The sequence below is a fragment of the Talpa occidentalis genome, unplaced genomic scaffold (genome assembly GCF_014898055.3).
Source record: "Talpa occidentalis isolate TD23 unplaced genomic scaffold, MPIMG_talOcc4v2.1 talOcc4.4, whole genome shotgun sequence".
NCBI lineage: Eukaryota > Metazoa > Chordata > Mammalia > Eulipotyphla > Talpidae > Talpa > Talpa occidentalis.
In genome coordinates, this window is record NW_023604295.1 from 80,397,996 (window position 1) to 80,417,681 (window position 19,686).

General features: G+C 36.0%; 1 protein-coding gene across 4 annotated transcripts in view; it reads left to right on the forward strand.

The window, feature by feature from the left end:
- Window positions 1-19,686, forward strand: part of ZBBX (zinc finger B-box domain containing) — a 184,481-nt gene that overhangs the window by 95,580 nt on the left and 69,215 nt on the right. For all 4 annotated transcript variants that reach the window (XM_054700724.1, XM_037525753.2, XM_054700725.1 and 1 more), the window contains exons 11-13: window positions 8,943-9,052; window positions 9,460-9,560; window positions 10,579-10,658. In XM_054700724.1, the coding sequence (XP_054556699.1) occupies window positions 8,943-9,052; window positions 9,460-9,560; window positions 10,579-10,658 (291 nt within the window). The remainder of the gene's footprint in view (window positions 1-8,942; window positions 9,053-9,459; window positions 9,561-10,578; window positions 10,659-19,686) is intronic.

The following is a 19,686-nucleotide window of genomic DNA, read 5'->3' on the forward strand; positions in this document are numbered from 1 at the left end:
TTGGACATTTGTGTTGTTTCCATAGCTTAGCTATTGTAAATAGTGCTGCTCTAAAAATAGGGGTGCAGGTGCCATTTTGAATTAATGTTTCTGTGTCCTTTGGATAAATACCTAGGAGTGGAATTACTGGATCATATGGAAGCTCCATCTTTAGCAGACTGAGGAATCTCCACACAGCTCTCCATAGTGGATGGACCAGTTTGCACTCTAACCAGCAGTTCAGGAGAGTTCCTTTTTCTCCACATCCTCACTAACATTTGTTGTTGCTAGCTTTTTAATTTGTGCCATTCTCACTGGTGTAAGATGGTATCTCATTGTTGTTTTGATTTGCATTTCCCTGATTACAAGTGATGTTGAACACTTTTTCATATGCCTGTTGGCCATTTGCATTTCCTCTTTGAAGAAGTTTCTTTTGAGCTCTTCTGCCCATTTTTTGACTGGGTGTTTACTTTGTTTTTATTGAATCTTACCAGTTAATTTTAGATTTTTGTGATCAGTCCTTTATCATTAGTATTGTGTGCAAAATTTTTCTCCCAATACAATGCAAGGGCTGTATTATATTTTCTCCCAACACAAGGGGTGTATCTCTGTTTTGGTTACTGTCTCTTTTGCTGTACAGAAGCTCTTTAATTTGAGCTCTTTTAATTAAACAGTAGTCCCAACTGTTTATCTTTGCCTTCACTATCACTGCTTTGGGTGATGTGTCTTTAAAGATTTTACTGAGGTTTATGTCATGTAGTGTTTTGCCTATATTTCCTTCTATGGATTTTATGGTTTCAGGTCTTATGTCTAGTTCTTTAATCCATTTTGAGTTGGTTTTTGTGCATCGTGTGAGGTAGTAGTCAAGCTTCATTCTTTTGCATGTAGTGACCCAGTTTTCCCAGCACCATTTATTGAACAAACTTTCTTTGTTCCAGTGCATATTCTTTGCTCCTTTGTCAAAGATTAGTTGACTGTAAATCTGTGGGTTTATTTCTGGCTTTTCTATTTGGTCCCATTGGTCTGTGTGTCTGTTCTTGTTCCAATACCATGCAGTTTTGCTTTTGCTTTTTTTTTTATTTATACAAGAGCTGGGGTACAGGCCAGAGTAGCAGGAGGGTAAAAGGATTCACCACAGACAGAGCAGGGAGCAGAACAGGCAGACAGACTGAAGGCACTGCTGAAGGGAACAGCAGGTGAGACAGGAGAGGTCTGTGTCTGCATGTGGGATTCTCCCTGGCTGGCAGGGAATTGAACTGGTGCTGTGGAGGTTGTGGACAGCTTCACAGTACAGTATTCAACCCACTGCACCACCAGGGAGGCCCACCATGCAGTTTTGATTATTATGGCTTTGTAGTATAGCTTGAAGTCTGTGAGTGTGATACCTCCATTCTCTTCTCTTTTGTTTTTTTCAGGAAATCTTTGGCTATTCGGGGATTTTGGTGGCTTCATATGCATTTCATCAATATTTGTTCTATTTCTTTGAAGAATGTCATTGAAATTTTTTTGGAATAGCATTGAATTTGTAAATTGCTTTCAATAGGATGACCATTTTGATAATGTTAATTCTTCCAATCCATGACCAGGGGATGTCTTTCCATTTCTTTGTGCCTTCTTGTATTTCTTTTAACAGTGTTTTATAATTTTATTTATATAGGCCCTTTACCGTTTTTGTAAGGTTTATTCCCAAGTATTTGATTTTTTTTTTGTTTCAATAATAAAAGGGATGGTTTTCTTGATTTCTTCTTTTTCAGATTTATTGTTTGTGTATAGGAAAGCTACTGATTTTTGTGCATTGATTTTATATCCTGCTACTTTACTTAACTGAATGATTAGTTCGATTAGCTTTTCTGTGGCGTTTTTGGGGTTCTCTATATATTTTATCATATCATCTGTGAATAGTGATAGTTTTACTTTTTCCTTCCCTATTTGGATTTCTTGTATGTCTTTCTCTTGTCTTATTGCTCCGGCTAGGACTTCCAGTATTATATTGAATAGCAGTGGTGAGAGTGGAAATCCTTGTCTTGTTCCAGATCTTAATGGAAATGGTTTCAACTTTTCACCATTGAGAATGATATTGACTATGGGCTTGTCATATATGGCCTTTGTCATGTTGAGGTATATTCTTTGTATTTCGAGAATTTCAAGGGCCTTTATCATAAATGAGTGTTGTACTTTGTCGAAAGCTTTCTCAGCATCTATTGATATTATCATATGGTTTTTACATTTATTTTTGTTGATGTGTTGGACTATATTGATTGATTTTCGGATGTTGAGCCATCCTCGTGTCCCTGGAATAAATCCTACTTGGTCGTGGTGAATTATCTTATGAATACCTTGTTGGATTCTGTTAGCTAAAATTTTATTGAGGATTTCTGCCTCAGTGTTCATTAGAGAGATTGGCCTGTAGTTTTCTTTTTATGTGTTGTCCTTGTTCAGTTTTGGTATTAGTATAATGTTGACTTCATAGAACGTATTTGGTATTATCCCTTCCTTCTCAATTTTTTGAAAAGTTTGTGAGGATAGGCACTATTTCGTTTCTGAATGTGTGGTAGAATTTATTTGTAAATCCATCTGGTCCTGGTCTTTTGTTTTTGGGAAGGGTTTTGATTACCATTTCTATTTCACTGCTTTTAATTGGGCTGGTTAGGTGTACTATTTCTTCTTTATCTTGCTTTGGGTGATTGTAGAGTTGTAGGAATTTGTCCATATCTTCTAGATTATTGAGCTTGTTTGCATATAACTGTTCATAGTAGTTTCTGATTATTCTTTTGATTTCTGCTGTGTCTGTTGTGATTTCTCTGGTTTCTTTTGTGATCCTATTTATTTGTGCTTTCTCCCATTTTTCCTTTGTGAGCCTGGTTAGGGGTTTGTCTTTTTTTTTTTCCCAAAAACCAACTTTTGGTTTCATTGATCTTTTGGATTTTTTTTTTAATTTCTATTTCATTTATTTCTGCTTTGATTTTTATTATTTCCTTTCTTCTACTGGTTTTAGGGTTTTTTGTTGTTCTTTTTCTATTTCTTTGAGATGTGAGATTAGGTTGTTTCTTTGAGTTTTTTCTTGTTTCTTGATATGAGCTTGTATTGTTTTATATTTTCCTCTTATAATTGCTCTTGCTGCATCCCATACACTTAGGAAATTGGTGTCCTCCTTGTCATTCAAATTAAAGTATTTTTTAATTTCATCTTTGATCTCCTCCTTAGTCCAGTGATCTTCCAGTAGTGTGTGTTTCATTCTCCATGAGGTGGGAGGGTTCCTTGCCTTCTTTTTATGGTTTATTTCTAGTTGTATGCCTTCATGGTCAGAGAAGATGGCTGGTATGATTTCAATCTTGTTGTATCTGTTGATGTTTGTCTTGTGGCCCAGTATGTGATTGAACCTGGAGAATGATCTGTGTGCACTTGAGAAAAATGTATACTCAGATTTTTTTGGGTATAGTGTTCTATATATGTCTGCTAAACCCATGAGGTCTAGATCCTTATTTAGAGATTTAGTGTCCTTACTTATTTTTTGTCTCATTGATCTATCCATTGTTGATAGTGGTGTGTTGAAGTCTCCTTGTACGTATGCATTTTCTCTGACGTCTGTTTTCAGAGTTGGTAATAGTTGTCTGATATATTTTGGTGTTCCTTTATTTGATGAGTACATGTTAATGAGTGTTATTTCTTCTCAAAATATTGTCACCTTCATCATAATGTAGTGACCATCAGGGTCTCTTTTTACCTTTTTAGCATTTGAAATCTGTTTTATCTTATATAAGTATAGCTGTTCCTGCCTTCTTTTTTGGTCCATTTGCTTGTAGGATTGTTTTCATACTTTTACTTTGAGTCTATTTTTATTTTTTGTAGTTAAATGTGTTTTGGAGGCAGCAGAAGTTTGGGTTTTGTTTCTTAATCCAGCCTGCAACTCTTTGTCTTTTTATTGAGGAGTTTAGTCCGTTTGCATTTAGAGTTATATTGATACATTAGTGTCTGTATTTGCCATTTTGTTTGTCTTTTCTGTGGTTTTAATTTTTTGTATTGTTTTGTTCTTATTCACCCCTTTGTTGTATCCGACTTTAGAACTCCTTGTAGTATTTTTTTGGAGTGGGGGTTTAGTCGTAATGAAATTCTGGAGTTTCTGTTTGTCTGGAAAGGTCCTTATTCTTTCTTCATAGAGGAAGGAAAGCTTTGTGCGATAAAGTATTCTTGGTTGGCATTTGTTGTCTTGGAGTTTGTTAACTATGTCCCTCCACTCTCTCCTTGCCCGTAGTGTTTCTTCAGAGAAATCTGATGTCAGCCCAATTGGTTTTCCTTTGAATGTTACCTGTTTCTTCCCTCTTGTCAACTTTCATTATTTTTTCCTTGTCTTGGATTCTTGGGAGCTTTGCTATTATGTGTCTTACTGCATTTTCCCTTTTATCATGGAAGTTTGTTGTTCTTGCTTCTTGTAAGTCTATGTTCCTTCTTTATGCTTGGGAAGTTCTCTTCGATTATCTCCTTGAATATTTTCTCTGTTCCTATATCTCTCTCCTCTCCTTCTGGGATTCCTATAATTCTTATAGGAATTTCCTTTCCTCATGGAGTCCGATAGTTCCCAAAGTCTTTTTTCATTCTTTTTCCTTTGTATTTCTCTTTCCTCTTCTGTTTTGTTTCTTTTTATTTCTGTGTCTTTGAAAGTACTTATTCATTCTTCCATTTCATCTATCCTGCTTTCACTGCTTTTCCCAGAATTCTTTAGCTCCTCCATTAATCCTTTTATCTCCTGCATTTCTTTCACTTCCCTTTTTAGGGACTCCATTTCATTCTTCTCATCATTGATTATTTTCCCCTTATCATTGTTTTCCTTTATGACTTCTTTCATATTTTTAACCATGGCAATTTTAAATTCTCTATCTGGAAGGCTCAGAAGTTCTTCCAAGTCACTGTTGTTGCAATCTGGTGCTTGATTTTCTTTTTGTGGTGTGTCTTTTCCCTCAGGACTTGCTTGGTTGCTTGTAGTTTTTCTTCTCCCTGCTGCTTGTTTTCTAATTTGTCCTAATCCTTGGGACACTGTGTCGTTGGTACTGGCTGGCATCTCTTTGGTGTGCTCCTTCTGGGATGTCAGAAACTGGTGGCCCAATCATGTCCAATACTGTTATGCCAAAATTCCAGTAGGGCAGTGGTGCTAACGATATGTTGATGGGCGCTGTCCCTGGAAACCCACTCTCTCTGTATTTATTTAATACCAGAGGTAGGTCTTGAGGTCCCTCAGACTGCCCTGGCGGTGGCTGGATCACCCTGGGCACCTAATCGCTAGATGCCCTTCTAAGTTTTGACTCAAGACCAGGCATGGGGCCTGGCTTGTGCATGATTTTTGGCTCATCTCTGACTGTGCAATAGCCCTTTCTCAGTTCCACACAGTTTTGGTGAGGTCCAAACTCAAAGCTCCCAGTCTTAAGGATGGTTTGTCTGGGAGGCACTTCCCTGCTCCCTCAGACTGCCCCATTAGTGGCTGGATCCCCCTTTCGGCCCCTGTACTGGTAGCCAGTCTCAGGACCTGGCTTGTGTAGGTTTTCAGCTCACCTCTGACTGTGGGGACAGTCCTTTCTCAGTTCCACACAATTTTGGTGATGTCCAGAGGCAAAGCTCCATATCTTACATATAGCACTACTGGGAGGCACTTCCCGGTGCCCTTGGTCTGTGATGGTGATGGCTGGATCACCCCCTGGGTTCCCAATCACTGGATCCCCCTCTGGGCTCCAAGTGGCAGCCAGTGGCGGGGCCTGGTTTGTGCAAGATTTCAGCTCACCTCTGACTGTGTGGTCAGCCCTTTCTCAGTTCCACACAGCTTTGGTGAGGTCTGGAGGCAGGGCTCCCTGTCTTAAATATTACATAGTTAATTTTTAACAGTAATTATTATCTTGAGTAAATGCTTTATTTCTGAAAAATAGCAAATACTGAAAGGGAAGGAAAAGATAACCTACACCATTGCTTCATTTCCATCCTTACAAATTTGCCTTTTTCTGAATATCAGTAAATAAAATCATACAGTATGTACCTTTTGTAGTTCTTCATTTAGCAAAAATGGATTTAAGGTTCATCTATATTCTTAAGTGACTGAAGAGCTGTTCCTTTTTCCTGTGAGTGTATTTCATCATCATGATTTATGAGACACAGTTGTCTGTTGAGATTTATCCAACTGATTTCCAATTTGGGGAAATTATGACTAAGTTTTTAAATGCATTTTAATATAGGCTTTATTTGAATATATGTTTAATTCCTTGGGTAAATACAGTGGGTATTCCTTGGGTAAAAAGCAGTGCAGTGGTTAAGTTGTATAGTAAATATGCATTTGTCTTATGAGAAACTGCCAAACTCTTTTCCAAAATGATTGCACTATCTGTTATTCCTTTTAGCAACACATGAGTGTTCCTTGTGCTCTATATCATTGTATATGGTATTTTTCAGGCTTTTTTTCCTTTTGGTGGTTATTATAAAAAGGTGTGTAATTGCATCCCATTGCGATTTATGTGGCAGATTGTTAGTTCATTCATGTACTGTTCTGATTTTTCCTGTGTAACTACTATCCACATTGTCTATATCTCTTTTAAAGGACATTCTAAACAGTCCTTCAGGTATGGAACTCTCTAGTATGCACCAGTTGATAATCTCTTTTTAGTTTAGGAATATGTATTCAAATGTAAAATTCCAAGATTACTTGTCTTTTTTAGTGGCCACCTTTCAATATTTTTATATTGAATTCCCTATTCAATTAAAGAAGCATAATTTTATTATCAAATGGCCACCATTATTTGTACTTGCACATATTCAAGAAGCTTTATTCATTGGCACATGAAGTCCTAAACTATGCTAAATAGTGAATGTGCCAACTTTCCTTAGGAGAGAACAACAGTTAATGAACATATTCCCAGGATTGTATTTGCACAGTTATTTTTAAACAGTAATCATTATGTTGAGTTAATGCTTTATTTCTTAAAAATATGCATTATTGTAGTGCAATATATTTGCATTTCATCAGTTTGTACTACATTTCCCATGCTGTGCTTCAAAAAAGTTTCCGATATTGATAGACATAATCATAATTTAGAGTTTATTATTGATTATAATTGTCATGTAAGTATATGTCTACTGCATTTTGTTTTCATATTTATTTTCTGATTTGGATAGGATTTTTTTTGTATTTTTACCTATAACTGATATGTAAATATTGATAGATGTTAATAGCATTTCCCACAATGGCTTTTTTCAATGCTAGGGAGACTTTATGTACGACCATGTAAGATTTGGATTTAGAATATTTTCAAGGGTGAGTGTTAGCAATTAGCTGGCATTCTCACTCCAATTTTCCTACTCTTTCTATTACATGTAGTTCTTAATTCTAGCAGAAGCACCTGGGGCAAGTTTCTAGAATACTGATTCTACACCAAACATAAGCAGACCTGAAAGTTAGTGTTTTTAAGGGTGGATATGAAATTCTTCATTGCAGACCCATTTTTCCTGTTGATTCTGATGCAAAGAACCTAACATTGATTCATAGAATAGATTTAGAACCACTCATCATGAGGTTTCCCAAGTGAATTTATGATACTCAATAACCTAGTCCATAGATTATTATAGTGATCTATTCTAAATAAATTCTAAAAAAGATTTTCATCCTTTATTTAGGTATCAAAATCTTTTAACACAGCTTTTTTGCCAGTTCCTGATATGTAGAACATAGTCTTTATTGACTAACTATTTTTTGTTTATTCTCAGGCAAATCACTCTTCTTTTGTCCATGATTTCTCACCTCTAATGTGTTTAGAAAGCAGTCTATGGGGCCCCTTCACCTCCACTATTCCATTATCTATATGTCTTTGATTCTGGGCTTTAGCCATAAAATTAGTTTTCACTTCATGAAGAAATAATTTGTGAAGAAACAAAGATGAAAATGTATATATAAATATTGTGTAGTATTGTAATCTATACAATACATATATTGGGAAATGTACATAGTCATAGGATGTCTAGAGATTATCAAATTTGTGTACCTTTAAAAATTGCTAGAGAGATAATAGTGCTAATGGTCAAGAACACAGACTTGGGAGGCAAAATGATTGGGTTAAATTATTCATTTATTACCTGAAAGTCAGTTCAGTTCTTTGTGTCTCAATTCCTTCACCTATAAAATTAAGATGTATTAGAACTTATTTAATATACTTATTAAAATATAATGTACCCAAATTAGTTACAAAAGAGCCTGGTACAATTTAAGTTTTGTGTCCATGTTATCTATTAATATAATTAAGAATGTTCTTACTTTAGATGAAAATTATATGAACTTGCATAGTCTATAGGGCTATATGGGTATTATGTTCTTGGTTAAAAATTAAAATGACCCCCTCATAAATAATCTGGAAATATACTCTGTAACCAAATGCACATTCCTGACCTCTGAAAATTTTTGGGCTTTATTTCCTTTTATATGAGATAGGCCACATTAAATGCCATTGTTAATTGAGTGATAGATGTCACAGCCAGAACATCTTGCATTCTTATTGTGGGAACCTGTATTCTAATCCTGCTGACTTGGTGAAAGTTCAGAAAATTTCTGCAGGTTGCCTTAGAACTCATAAATTCATAATGCTAAGACTGTGAAATATAACACCCATTCATGAATTAGTTTTTAAATAATATATGTCAGGTACTCCATGTGGTTTGTGTGAAAACACTGACATTACTTTGATTTTTATTTTAAACAAAAAGCAGTAGGTTATGCAATTGAAAAGTCTTATGTGGTATTAACCTGATTTGGAGTATTAGTTTAGTATGTTAAGATTCTCTTATAAGATCATATTTTTCTTTGTAAACCAAAGGCAAATCTATAGTTTCATCATTAATTTTGTAGGCTCACTAATTTGTGAAATAAATCAAGATTGTGTGTGTAAAATGTACAGATAAAGCATTTTAACATCTTTAATTATTTTTTTCATACATTTTAGAACTTCACCAGAACAGCTTCGGAATATGCTACCAGACACCTTCTTAACTCCATGTAAAGCCATTAGTGAGATACAGTGTTCTCAGAATGAAAATGATGAACATAGTGATGGTTAGTTGTCTTCATTAGATACTTTTAAATTTATTATTTCAAATGATATGCACTAAATATTAATAAACATCTGCTTTAAGGTTTCTTAGCAACATCATTCTCAACTGTGGACTATGTACTAGCTTATCTCCAAGTTATAATCCTGAAGAGTCTTCTTAAACATTACCTAGATTTACTTTACATTAATTTAAAGTTTCACCTAAAAACTGAATATTTTAAAAAATAGTCTAAATAGAAATATTCTAAATAGAAAATGTGTATTTCACTTGAACTTTGAACAATGGCAATATTTATGTCATGGAATGGAATGCATAGAAAATAAAATTATTTGTTGGTTATGTTATTTGAAGATGGAAAGTTCTTAGGTAAGGTAGATTCTTGATATTATTTATTAATCTATTTCCTAGTTGAAGAGATCAGAGTGCAACACCAATCTCTTTTTCTGCCTCCAGAAGAATTAAAAATAGAGAGATCTGAACCAACTCTAAAAATAGTAGAGCTGCATGATGTAAGTGCCTAATGATCACTCATATTACTCAGCAGTCAGGAAATTAATAACATATAGTTGCAACTACATATTACTTTCAGCAGGGTTTTTTCATAATTTCATGCTTAATTTAGGTTCAGTAGGAGACTTTAGTGTTTTAATTTTAGTGTATGGATAGACTTAAACTATTATTCTTTAATGTAGAGTAGATTTGTGAGCAGAATTACTATTATGTTATTTTATTTAGAGGCATTGAAGATGAGAAGACATTTCATTCTTTCAGCTTATAGAAATGTAGTTTGTTTCACTTAATCTTTGTGTTAGCAGGTTTTTAAACAAATTCTAGTCTTGTATTTAATAAAATTTGTATACGGTAAGGTCTTTGGATGTCACTTAATTTCTATTTAAAGAATATCATTGAAATTAAAGGGTTTTAGTAAAATAATAACTTGAATATGAAGCTCTAAAAGACAAGTAAAACAGCTAGAGCTAGAGCCAATATGTTTAATAAAGTTGTGACAAACTCAGTATATTTCTGACTTTCTAGCAATTTAATTTCTGAACATATCACTTATCATTGATCTTACTGTGATTAACACAGAAATATAATAGAATGGAGAAAATAACACTTTAAATGCTGCACTCTTCTTAAGGTCAGCAACATCTGCTTTTTGTATGTACATATGTGTGTGTTCTTCATGAAAACGTCAATGCATAGAGGATGCTTATGATATTTTGACCAAAGAATTAAAAATACCTTAGTCACCAGTATTTTGCCACTTAATAGTTGCATAATAGGACATAAGTTGTTATTGTTGGTTCTGGGTGTCAGAGTAGTGAAAAAGTAACTAATAACAGCAAATGCCATGAACAAATGCATTTTTGAATTTACATTTCCTATAACTCTTGTTCTAGAGTGTGTATTTAAAGAATTCATTATTTGTTGAAAGTAAATTCACTTAATATTCATACACGTTAGTTGGTTAATATATAATTTTATTGAACATTAATATTATACAACATACATTTATTTAATAAGACTTATGAAGAAGAAATTGAAGAAGCCAGAAACATCGTGCCTTACAAAGTTGAATTACCTGTTGCAGATAGTCAACAAAGGTAAGCTTTTTGCAATTCCCTTTTGATGCTTATGGAACCACAAAAAAAAAAAAAAAGCAAAAAAACCCCACAAAAACAAACAAACAAAATTCACATAGCCAAAGCTCTTCTGACTAAAAAGAATGAATGTATCACACGCTCAACCTTCAAACAATACTACAAAGCCATAATAATTAAAACAGAGTGGCAGTGGACTAACACAAAAACACAGAACAATGGAATCAAAATGAAAACCCAGAAATAAAACCACATATATATGGTTGACTAATCTATGACAAATGAGCAAAGAATATGCAATGAAATAAGAATAGTCTTTTCAAAAAAATGGTGCTGGGAAAACTGGACTGCTACTTGCAAAAGATTGAAACTAGACTACTACCTCACACCACACACAAAACCAACTTAAAATGGATGAAAGACCTAAATAAAAGGCCTGAAACCATAAAATAAATGGAAAGAAACATAGACAAAATAATTCATGACATGCACTTACAAACATCTTTGAGGACTCATCTCTAGAAGAAAATAAAATGGATGAAGAGATAAACAGCTGGGACTACATCAAACAAAAAAAAAAAAAGCTTCTGGATAGGAAAAGAAACAATAACCAAAACGAAGAGATACCCTACTGATTGGGAGAAAATATTTGCACACCATGTAATTGACAAAGGACTGATTTCAAAGAGCTACAAAGAGCTTGCATGACTCAACAAAACTAAAGCAAACCATCAAAAAATGGTGAGAATAGCTAAAAAGACATGCAAATGACCAACAAGAATATTGAAAAATGCTCACCATCACTTATAATCATGGAAATGCATATTAAAACTTCAATGAGATACCACATCACTCCAGTGAGAATGACTCATATTAAAATAACTGATAACAACAAATGCTATGGCAATAAATTAACCCTCCTACATGGCTGGTAGGAATGCAAACTGATGCCACCATTATGGAAAGCTGTGTGGAGGACACTCAAATTACTAAAAATGGAGTTACCAGATGATCTAGCAATTCCACTCCTAGGAATCTACCCAAAGGACACCAAAAAACATTAATTTGAAAGGAAACCGGCACACCTATATTTATTACAGTACTATTTATAATAGCTAAGATAGAAACAACTTAAATGCCCCAAAACTGATTGCTGCATCAAACTATGTGGTATAACTTTACAATTGAATATGTAATCTGCAATCAAAATTCAAACTCATGCCATTTGCTGCAACTTGGATCTAGTCAGAAGGGATTGTGCTGATTGCCATAAGTCAGAATGAAAAAGAAAAAATACTGGATTGTTCCACTTACAAGTGGAATACAGGAAAACTGAACAAAAGTTCATAGGGAAAAAAAAGACAAAACTGGCAGGTACATTATAGATCAGAGACATCCATCAGAGAAAGGGGAGGGAGGAGGTCAAAGTAGGGGAATAAAGAGCACAGCGGACTATGGTGACTGTTCATGGGGGAGGTGGTGATGGGAGATTTATGGGGATTACACCTGAAGGGAGAAATAAAATACCATACAAAAATGAACAATGATGTAAGAAAATAAAATAATAATAATAATAAATAGAAATATGAAAAAATAAAAACCTACCAAAAAGTAAACTACTTTAAGTGAGAAATTTATGATGTAAAAAATATGTACCTTTAACATTATAATTTTTTTTTTTTTAATAGAGGCATGTTTTATTTATTTATTTCTTTGTTTGTTTTGTTTATACATGCACTGGGTACAGTCAGAAGTGCGGGAGGGTGAGAGAATTCACCAGAGCCAGAGCGGGGAGCAGAATAGGCAGAAGGACCAAAGTACACTGCTGAGGGGAGCAGCGGGCGGCAGGAGAGGTCTGCGCGCCATGCGGGACCCTCCTCTGGTGGCCTGGAAGCAGCCGGGGATCGAACCTGCAGCGCAGAGGCAGCAGGCAGCTTCGCAACCCAGCGCTCAACCGCTGCGCCACCTGGGAGGCCCTAACATTATAATTTACTTAAGGGGTATTTATTTATTTTTAAATATTTATTTATTTATGCATAGGAAAACTGGCCAGTGGTGCAGTGGGGCTGGGTGAGAGGATTCACCAGAGACAGAGTGGGGAGCAGAACAGGTGGATTTATTAAAATACATTGCTTAGGCCCTGAAGAAGAAAGTTGCCATGAAAGAGGACTAGAAGGGAGGAAAGGTCAGAACCTGGCTACCCTCCCCCACCCACAAAGTTGGCACTTTCCGACCAATAAAAAGGAGGAAAACAAACAAACAAAAACAACCAATAAGAACAAACTACACATCAAGAGGGTCTGTGAGTGGAAAGGAACTATTTCAGGCACAGCACCCTGTGAACTGGAACTTTGGAGAACCAGGCAAGAATCACCAAGGAGATGAGCGAACAGCTCCATGCTCCATTAGAGGAAGATAAGGACTCCTTGGAGACCTACAAATAGCCCAAGGCCAGCTGGTAAGCTTGTGTGGAAAAGCTGCACGCTCAAAAAGCATACCCAGCTTGAGGATTGCGGCTGCCCAGATCCCCACGCCTGCAACCTAGGCTTGCGGGGAGATGCACAGGAACCCTTATTGAGATGAATGTCCCTCACTGAGTAATCAGAAACCAGGCACCCGGACATGGCAGCGGGGTGCAAAAGGCTCCATTTCTGCAGACACTTAATTGGGGCTACAGCCCATTTCCTGGATCTGAGGACTTCAGAACTGAGACCCAGGACATGAAATTTGGGGTGTGGGATCCCCACGATGTTGGGGCGCAGGGCAGACACAGCATCCCCATGCCGTTGAGGCCCTCCCTGCCACTCCCACTCTGTTCCCCTGGAACCACGGGTAAAAACAGTTTTGGAAGGACACTAAGAAAGATGTCTGGTGCCACCTTAGTGACCAGAAAAAAAATCACCAACAACTTGATAGTTGGGAACCAGGGATCCTCAAAACACCCTCATGCTCTGAGATATAGTGGGCCGTTCAAATGGGGGTAAGGAGGGAAATAAGGCATGGAGCAAGACCCTATGCTGGAAATGAGCGCCAGGCTCAGAATCCGGGGTGTGGGACACGCCAGAGCAGTGGGCACTGCACAGGCTGACAGCCAGTGTTTTGGATCTGATAGCCCTGGAACTGAGACCTAGAGTGCAGAAGTCAGGGCACAGGATCCATACAGCTGCAGGCACAGCACTCGGGTAAACATGGAGCTGACACAACACCCAGCTTCAATAACAGCCCCTGTGTTGAGGTGCTCCCCTCCGCCCTACCCCCTTAGTTTCTCAGAGAGCCACTGGAAAAAAAGCACAGGTCAGCAAGTATAGGTCTCTGGCGCCACCTCGTGACCAGAACAAAATAGCCAACTAGCTGTTGGAACTGAGTAAATACAGAGAGATTGAACTATAAGGGACAATGCCCAGCAACACAGCATTAAAACCCTGGTGGAGTTTTGGCCTACCAGTGCTGGTCTCAGTCTGGTAAACAGTGTCTGACACCCCTAAAGGAGCAATCCAAAGAGATGCCTGCCAACACCAGTGGCACAAAGTCCCAATGCATAGAACTAATTAGAAAGTCTAATTAGAAAGCAAACAACAAGGAGAAGAAAAAATATAAATAACCAAGCAATTCTGCAGGAGAACACACCACAAAAATAAATATGGACACCACAACTCAACAATGACATGGAAGAACTTCTTGACCTATCAGATAAAGAATTAATGATCATCATGATTAAAAAGCAGAAAGAAAAGGAAAAGGAAAAAAATGATTTGAGACAAATAATCACTGAACTGAAGAATGAAATTGAGACCTTAAGAAAGGAAAGAAAATAAATGCAGAAGATTAAAAGATTACTAGAGGAGGTAACTCCGGGAAAAGCAATGAAAACAGAATCGATGAAATGGAAGAACGGATCAGTACTATCAAAGATACAGAAATAAAAAGAGCCAAAAGAGAAAAGGAGAGAGAAGTGCAAATGACGCAGTGTGAGGATACTATTAGACAATTATCAGACTCCATGAAGAGAGGAAATGTAAGAGTTATAGGCATTCCAGAAGGTGAGGAGAAAGACAAAGGAACTGAGAAATTATTCAAGGAAATAATTGAATAAAACTTCCCAAGCATGAAAAAGTAGAGGGATATAGACATACAAGAAGCAAGAAGAACTCCCAATTACCACAATGAAAAGAAAACTACAGCAAGTCACTTAATAGAGTCCAAGACAAGGAAAAAATAATGAAACTGGCAAGGGGAAGAAACAGATAACTTATAAGGGAAAACCAATCAGGTTAATGTCAGACTTCTCTGAAGAAACATTACGGGCAAGAAGAGAATGGAGTAACATATTCAGCAAACTTCAACACAGCAAATGCCAACCAAGAATACTTTACCCTGCAAAGTTCTCCTTCCTCTACGAAGAAAAAATATGGACCTTCCCAGACAAACAGAAACTCCAGAAATTCATTACAACTAAACCCCCACTCCAAAAAATTCTACAAGAAGTCCTAAAGCCAAAACCAACAGAAAAATGAACAAGAAGAACAGAATAAAGCAAGGAATAAAATCACAAAAAAGACAAACAAAATGGCAAACACAGATGCCAACATATCAATATTAACTCTAAATGTAAATGGATTAAACTCATCAATAAAAAGACACACAGTAGCAGGCTGGATTAAAAAACAAAATCCAACCTTCTGCTTTCTCCAAGAAAAACATTTACCCAGAAAAGATATGCATAGATTGAAAGTAAAAGGTTGAAAAACAATCCTACAAGCAAATGGGCCAAATAAGAAGGCAGGAACAGCCATACTTCTATCAGATGAAATAGACTTCAAGTTAAAAAAGGTAAAAAGAGACATAGATGGACACTACATTATGATCAAGGGGACAATTAATCAGGAAGATATAACACTCATCAACATATACTCACCAAATGAAGGGACACCAAAATATATTAGAAATTATTATCAGCTCTGAAAACAGACATTAAAGAAAATACATATATAGTGGGAGACTTCAATACCCCACTCTCACCAATGGAAAGATCAACAAGACAAAATATAGACAAAGGCACAAGAGCCCTAAATAAAGACATATAACTCATGGATTTAACAGACATCTATAGGACACTGTACCCCAAAAAATCCCAGTACACATTTTTCTCAAGTGTGCATGGTTCATTCTCCAGAATCGATCACATACTGGGCCACAAGACAAACATCAACAGATACATGAAGATCAAAATCATTTCAACTATCTTCTCCGATCATAAAGGCATCAAGCTAGAAATAAATCATGAAAAGAAAACAAGGAACCTTCCCACTTATTGGAGATTGAAATCCACACTACTGGGAGACTACTGGACTAATGAGGAGATCAAAGAAGAAATTAAAAAAAATACTTTAAGTTGAACAATAAGGAGGACCGCACTGTCCAGAATGTATGGGATGCAACAAAAGCAACAGTAAGAGGAAAACATATAGCAATACAGGCTCACATCAACAAATAAGAAAGAACTTAAAGAAACAACCTAATCTCACATCTCAAAGATCTAGAAAAAGAAAAACAGAAGAACCCTAAAGCCAGTAGAAGAAAGGAAATAATAAAAATAAAAGCAGAAATAAACAAATTGGAAATTAAAAAAAAAATCCTAAAGATCAATGAAACCAAAAGTTGGTTCTTTGAAAAAATAAACAAAATAGACAAACCTCTAGCCAGGCTCACAAAGAAAAAATGAGAGAAAACACATGAATAGGATTATAAATTAAAGAGGAGAAATCACAGCGGACTCAGTAGAAATCAAAAGAATAATCAGAGATTACTATGAACATTTATATGCAAACAAATTCAACAACCTAGAAGAGATGAACAAATTCCTAGAATGATATAATAATCCAAAGCTGGACAAAGAAGAACTAAACAGACCAATTACAAGCAGCAAAATTGAGGCATTAATCAAAGCACTCCCCCAAAACAAAAGCCCAGGCCCAGACAGCTTCACAAATGAATTTCACCCAAACGTTCAGCATTGAATTAATACCTATCCTACACAAGCTCTTTCAAAAAATTGAAAATGAAGGAATATTCCAAATACGTTCTACGAAGCCAACATTACATTAATACCAAAACCAAACAAAGACAGCACAAAAAAAGAAAATTGCAGGCCTATCTCCCTACTGAACACTGATGCAAAAATCCTCAACAAAATGCTTGCCAACAGAATCCAACAATGCATCAAAGGGATAGTACACCACAATCAAGTGGGATGAAGGGGCACAAGGATAGTTCAACATAAGAAAATTGGTAAGTGTAGTCCAACACATCAACAAAAGGAAATATAAAAACCATATGATCATATCAATAGATGCTGAGAAAGTATTCCACAAAGTCCAACATCCATTTATGATGAAGGCCCTTGAAATTCTCAGGATAGAAGGAACATACCTTAACATGATAAAAACCATATAGGACAAACCCACTGCCAACATTATTCTCAATGGCAAAAAGTTGGAGGCCTTTCCTTTAAGATCAGGAACAAGACAAGGATGTCCTCTCTCACCACTGCTCTTCAATATAGTACTAGAGGTCCTAGCCAGGACAGTAAGAAAAGAGAAAGACATACAAGGAATCCAGATAGGGAAAGAAGAAGTGAAAACTATCATTATTTGCAGATTATATGATAATGTACATGAAGAACCCTAAAAACTCCACAGAAAAACTACTCAAAATAATCATCCAGTGCAATAAAGTAGCAGGATACAAAATCAACACACAAAAATCAGTAGCCTTCCTATGTACAAACAATCAATTGGAAGAAGAAATCAAGAAAACCATCCCTTTTATAATTGAAACCAAAAAAAATCAAATGCTTAGGAATAAACCTAACAAAAGAGGTGAAAGACCTATACAAAGACAATTATAAAACACTGTTAAAAGAAATTGAAGAAGACACAAAGAAATGGAAAGACATCCCCTGCTCATGGATTGGAAGAATCAACATTATTAAAATGGCCATCCTCCCAAAAGCAATATACATATTCAATGCTAATCCAATAAAAATCCCAATGACATTCTTCAAAGAAATAGAACAAATACTGATGAAATTCATATGGAGTCACAAAAAAACCACAAATAGCCAAAACCCTACTGATGAAAACAAAGAAGAAAGGAGGTATCACACTTCCAAACTTCAAGCTATACTACAAAACCATAATAATTAAAACAGTTTGGTATTGGAACAAAAACAGACACACAGACCAATGGAACCAAATAGAGAGCCCAGAAATAAAGCCACACTTATATGAACAACTAATCTTTGACAAAGGAGCAAAAAATATGCAATGGAACACGGACAGTTTGTTCAATAAGTGGTGCTGGGAAAACTGGACCTTCACATGCAAAAAAATGAAACTAGACCACTACCTCTCACCGTGTACAAAAATCAACTCAAAATGGATAAAAGAAATGGACATAAGACCTGAAACTATAAAAGATATAAATGAAAATATAAGTAAAACACTACAAGACATACATCTCAGAAACATCTTTAAAGACTCATCACCCAGAGCAGTGATGGTGACGGCAAAGATAAACACCCAGGATTACATCAAACTGAAAACTTCTGCATAGCAAAAGAGACATTAACTAAAACAGAGAGACACCCCACTGATTGGGAAAAAATCTTTGCACTCCATCCAACTAATAAGGGACTGATCACAATGATATACAAAGAACTCACATGGCTCAACAAAAACAAAATAAACAATCCAGTCAAAAAATGAGCAGAAGAACTCAAAAGACATTTCTCCAAAGAGGAAATGCAAATGGCCAACAGGCATATGAAAAAATGTTTAACATCCCTGATAATCAGGGAAATGCAAATCAAATCCACACTGAGATAACCACCTTTACACCAGTAAGAATGGCACATATCAAAAAAACAAGCAACAACAAATGTTGGCAAGGATGCGGTGAAAAATGAACTCTCCTACTTTGCTGGTGGGAGTGCAAACTGGTCCAACCATTGTGGAAAGCTGTCTGGATCTTCCTCAGTCTTCTAAAAATGGAGCCACCATATGACCATATGATCTGGCAATTCCACTACTAGAGATTTATCCAAAGGACAAAAAAAAAAAAACAAAAAACAGCGATTCAAAAGAGCACCTGTACACCTATGTTTATAGCAGCACTATTTACAATAGATAAAACCTGGAAACAACCCAAATGCCCCAAAATAGATGACTGGATCAAGAAGATGTGGTACATATACACAATGGAATATTATCAAGAAAGATAAACTCATGCCATTCGCAGCAACATGATGGAGCTATAAGGAATTATGCTCAGTGAAATAAGCCAGAAGGAAAAAGAAAAATATCGGATGGTTTCACTTATAACAGGAATATGGGGGAACCAAATAAGACATCAGTGTAAAAAATAACAACAGTACAAAACACAACAAAGCAGAAACAGATAATTATAAACCAGAGACATACTGCAGGTGAGGAGGAGGGAGAGGGGTGGGAGGGAGGGAGGGAGGAGCACAGGGGACTGTGGTGATGGTGCATGGTTTCTTGGGGAAGGAAATTCTATGGGGACTCAATCTGAGGGGGTGGAGGGAAGCAAACATTGTCTAAAAAATGTAAAAAATGATAAATATTAAAACAAAAAATAATAAAAAATAACATATATAAAAAGCCAATCTAAAAAAAATAATAAACATTATCAAAATAATTTCAGGCCTTATATAGACAGGACTATATAAATATATATATATATATATATATGTATGCATATTTACATATGAGTTAATATGATTACAAAATAATTTCTGTAAATTGTAAAACAAACTGATGTATCATATTAAAAACTAAACGGCTATAAAAAAAAAAATACACTGCTTAGTGATGTAGTGGGCAAGACAGGAGAGGTCTGCTGAACTCTATGTGGGTGAGATCCCTAGCTGGGGATAGAACTCAGGCCTTGGCGATGATAGGACTGAGATTTAACCCTCTAAGCCACCACAGAGGTGCTTAAGTGGTATTTA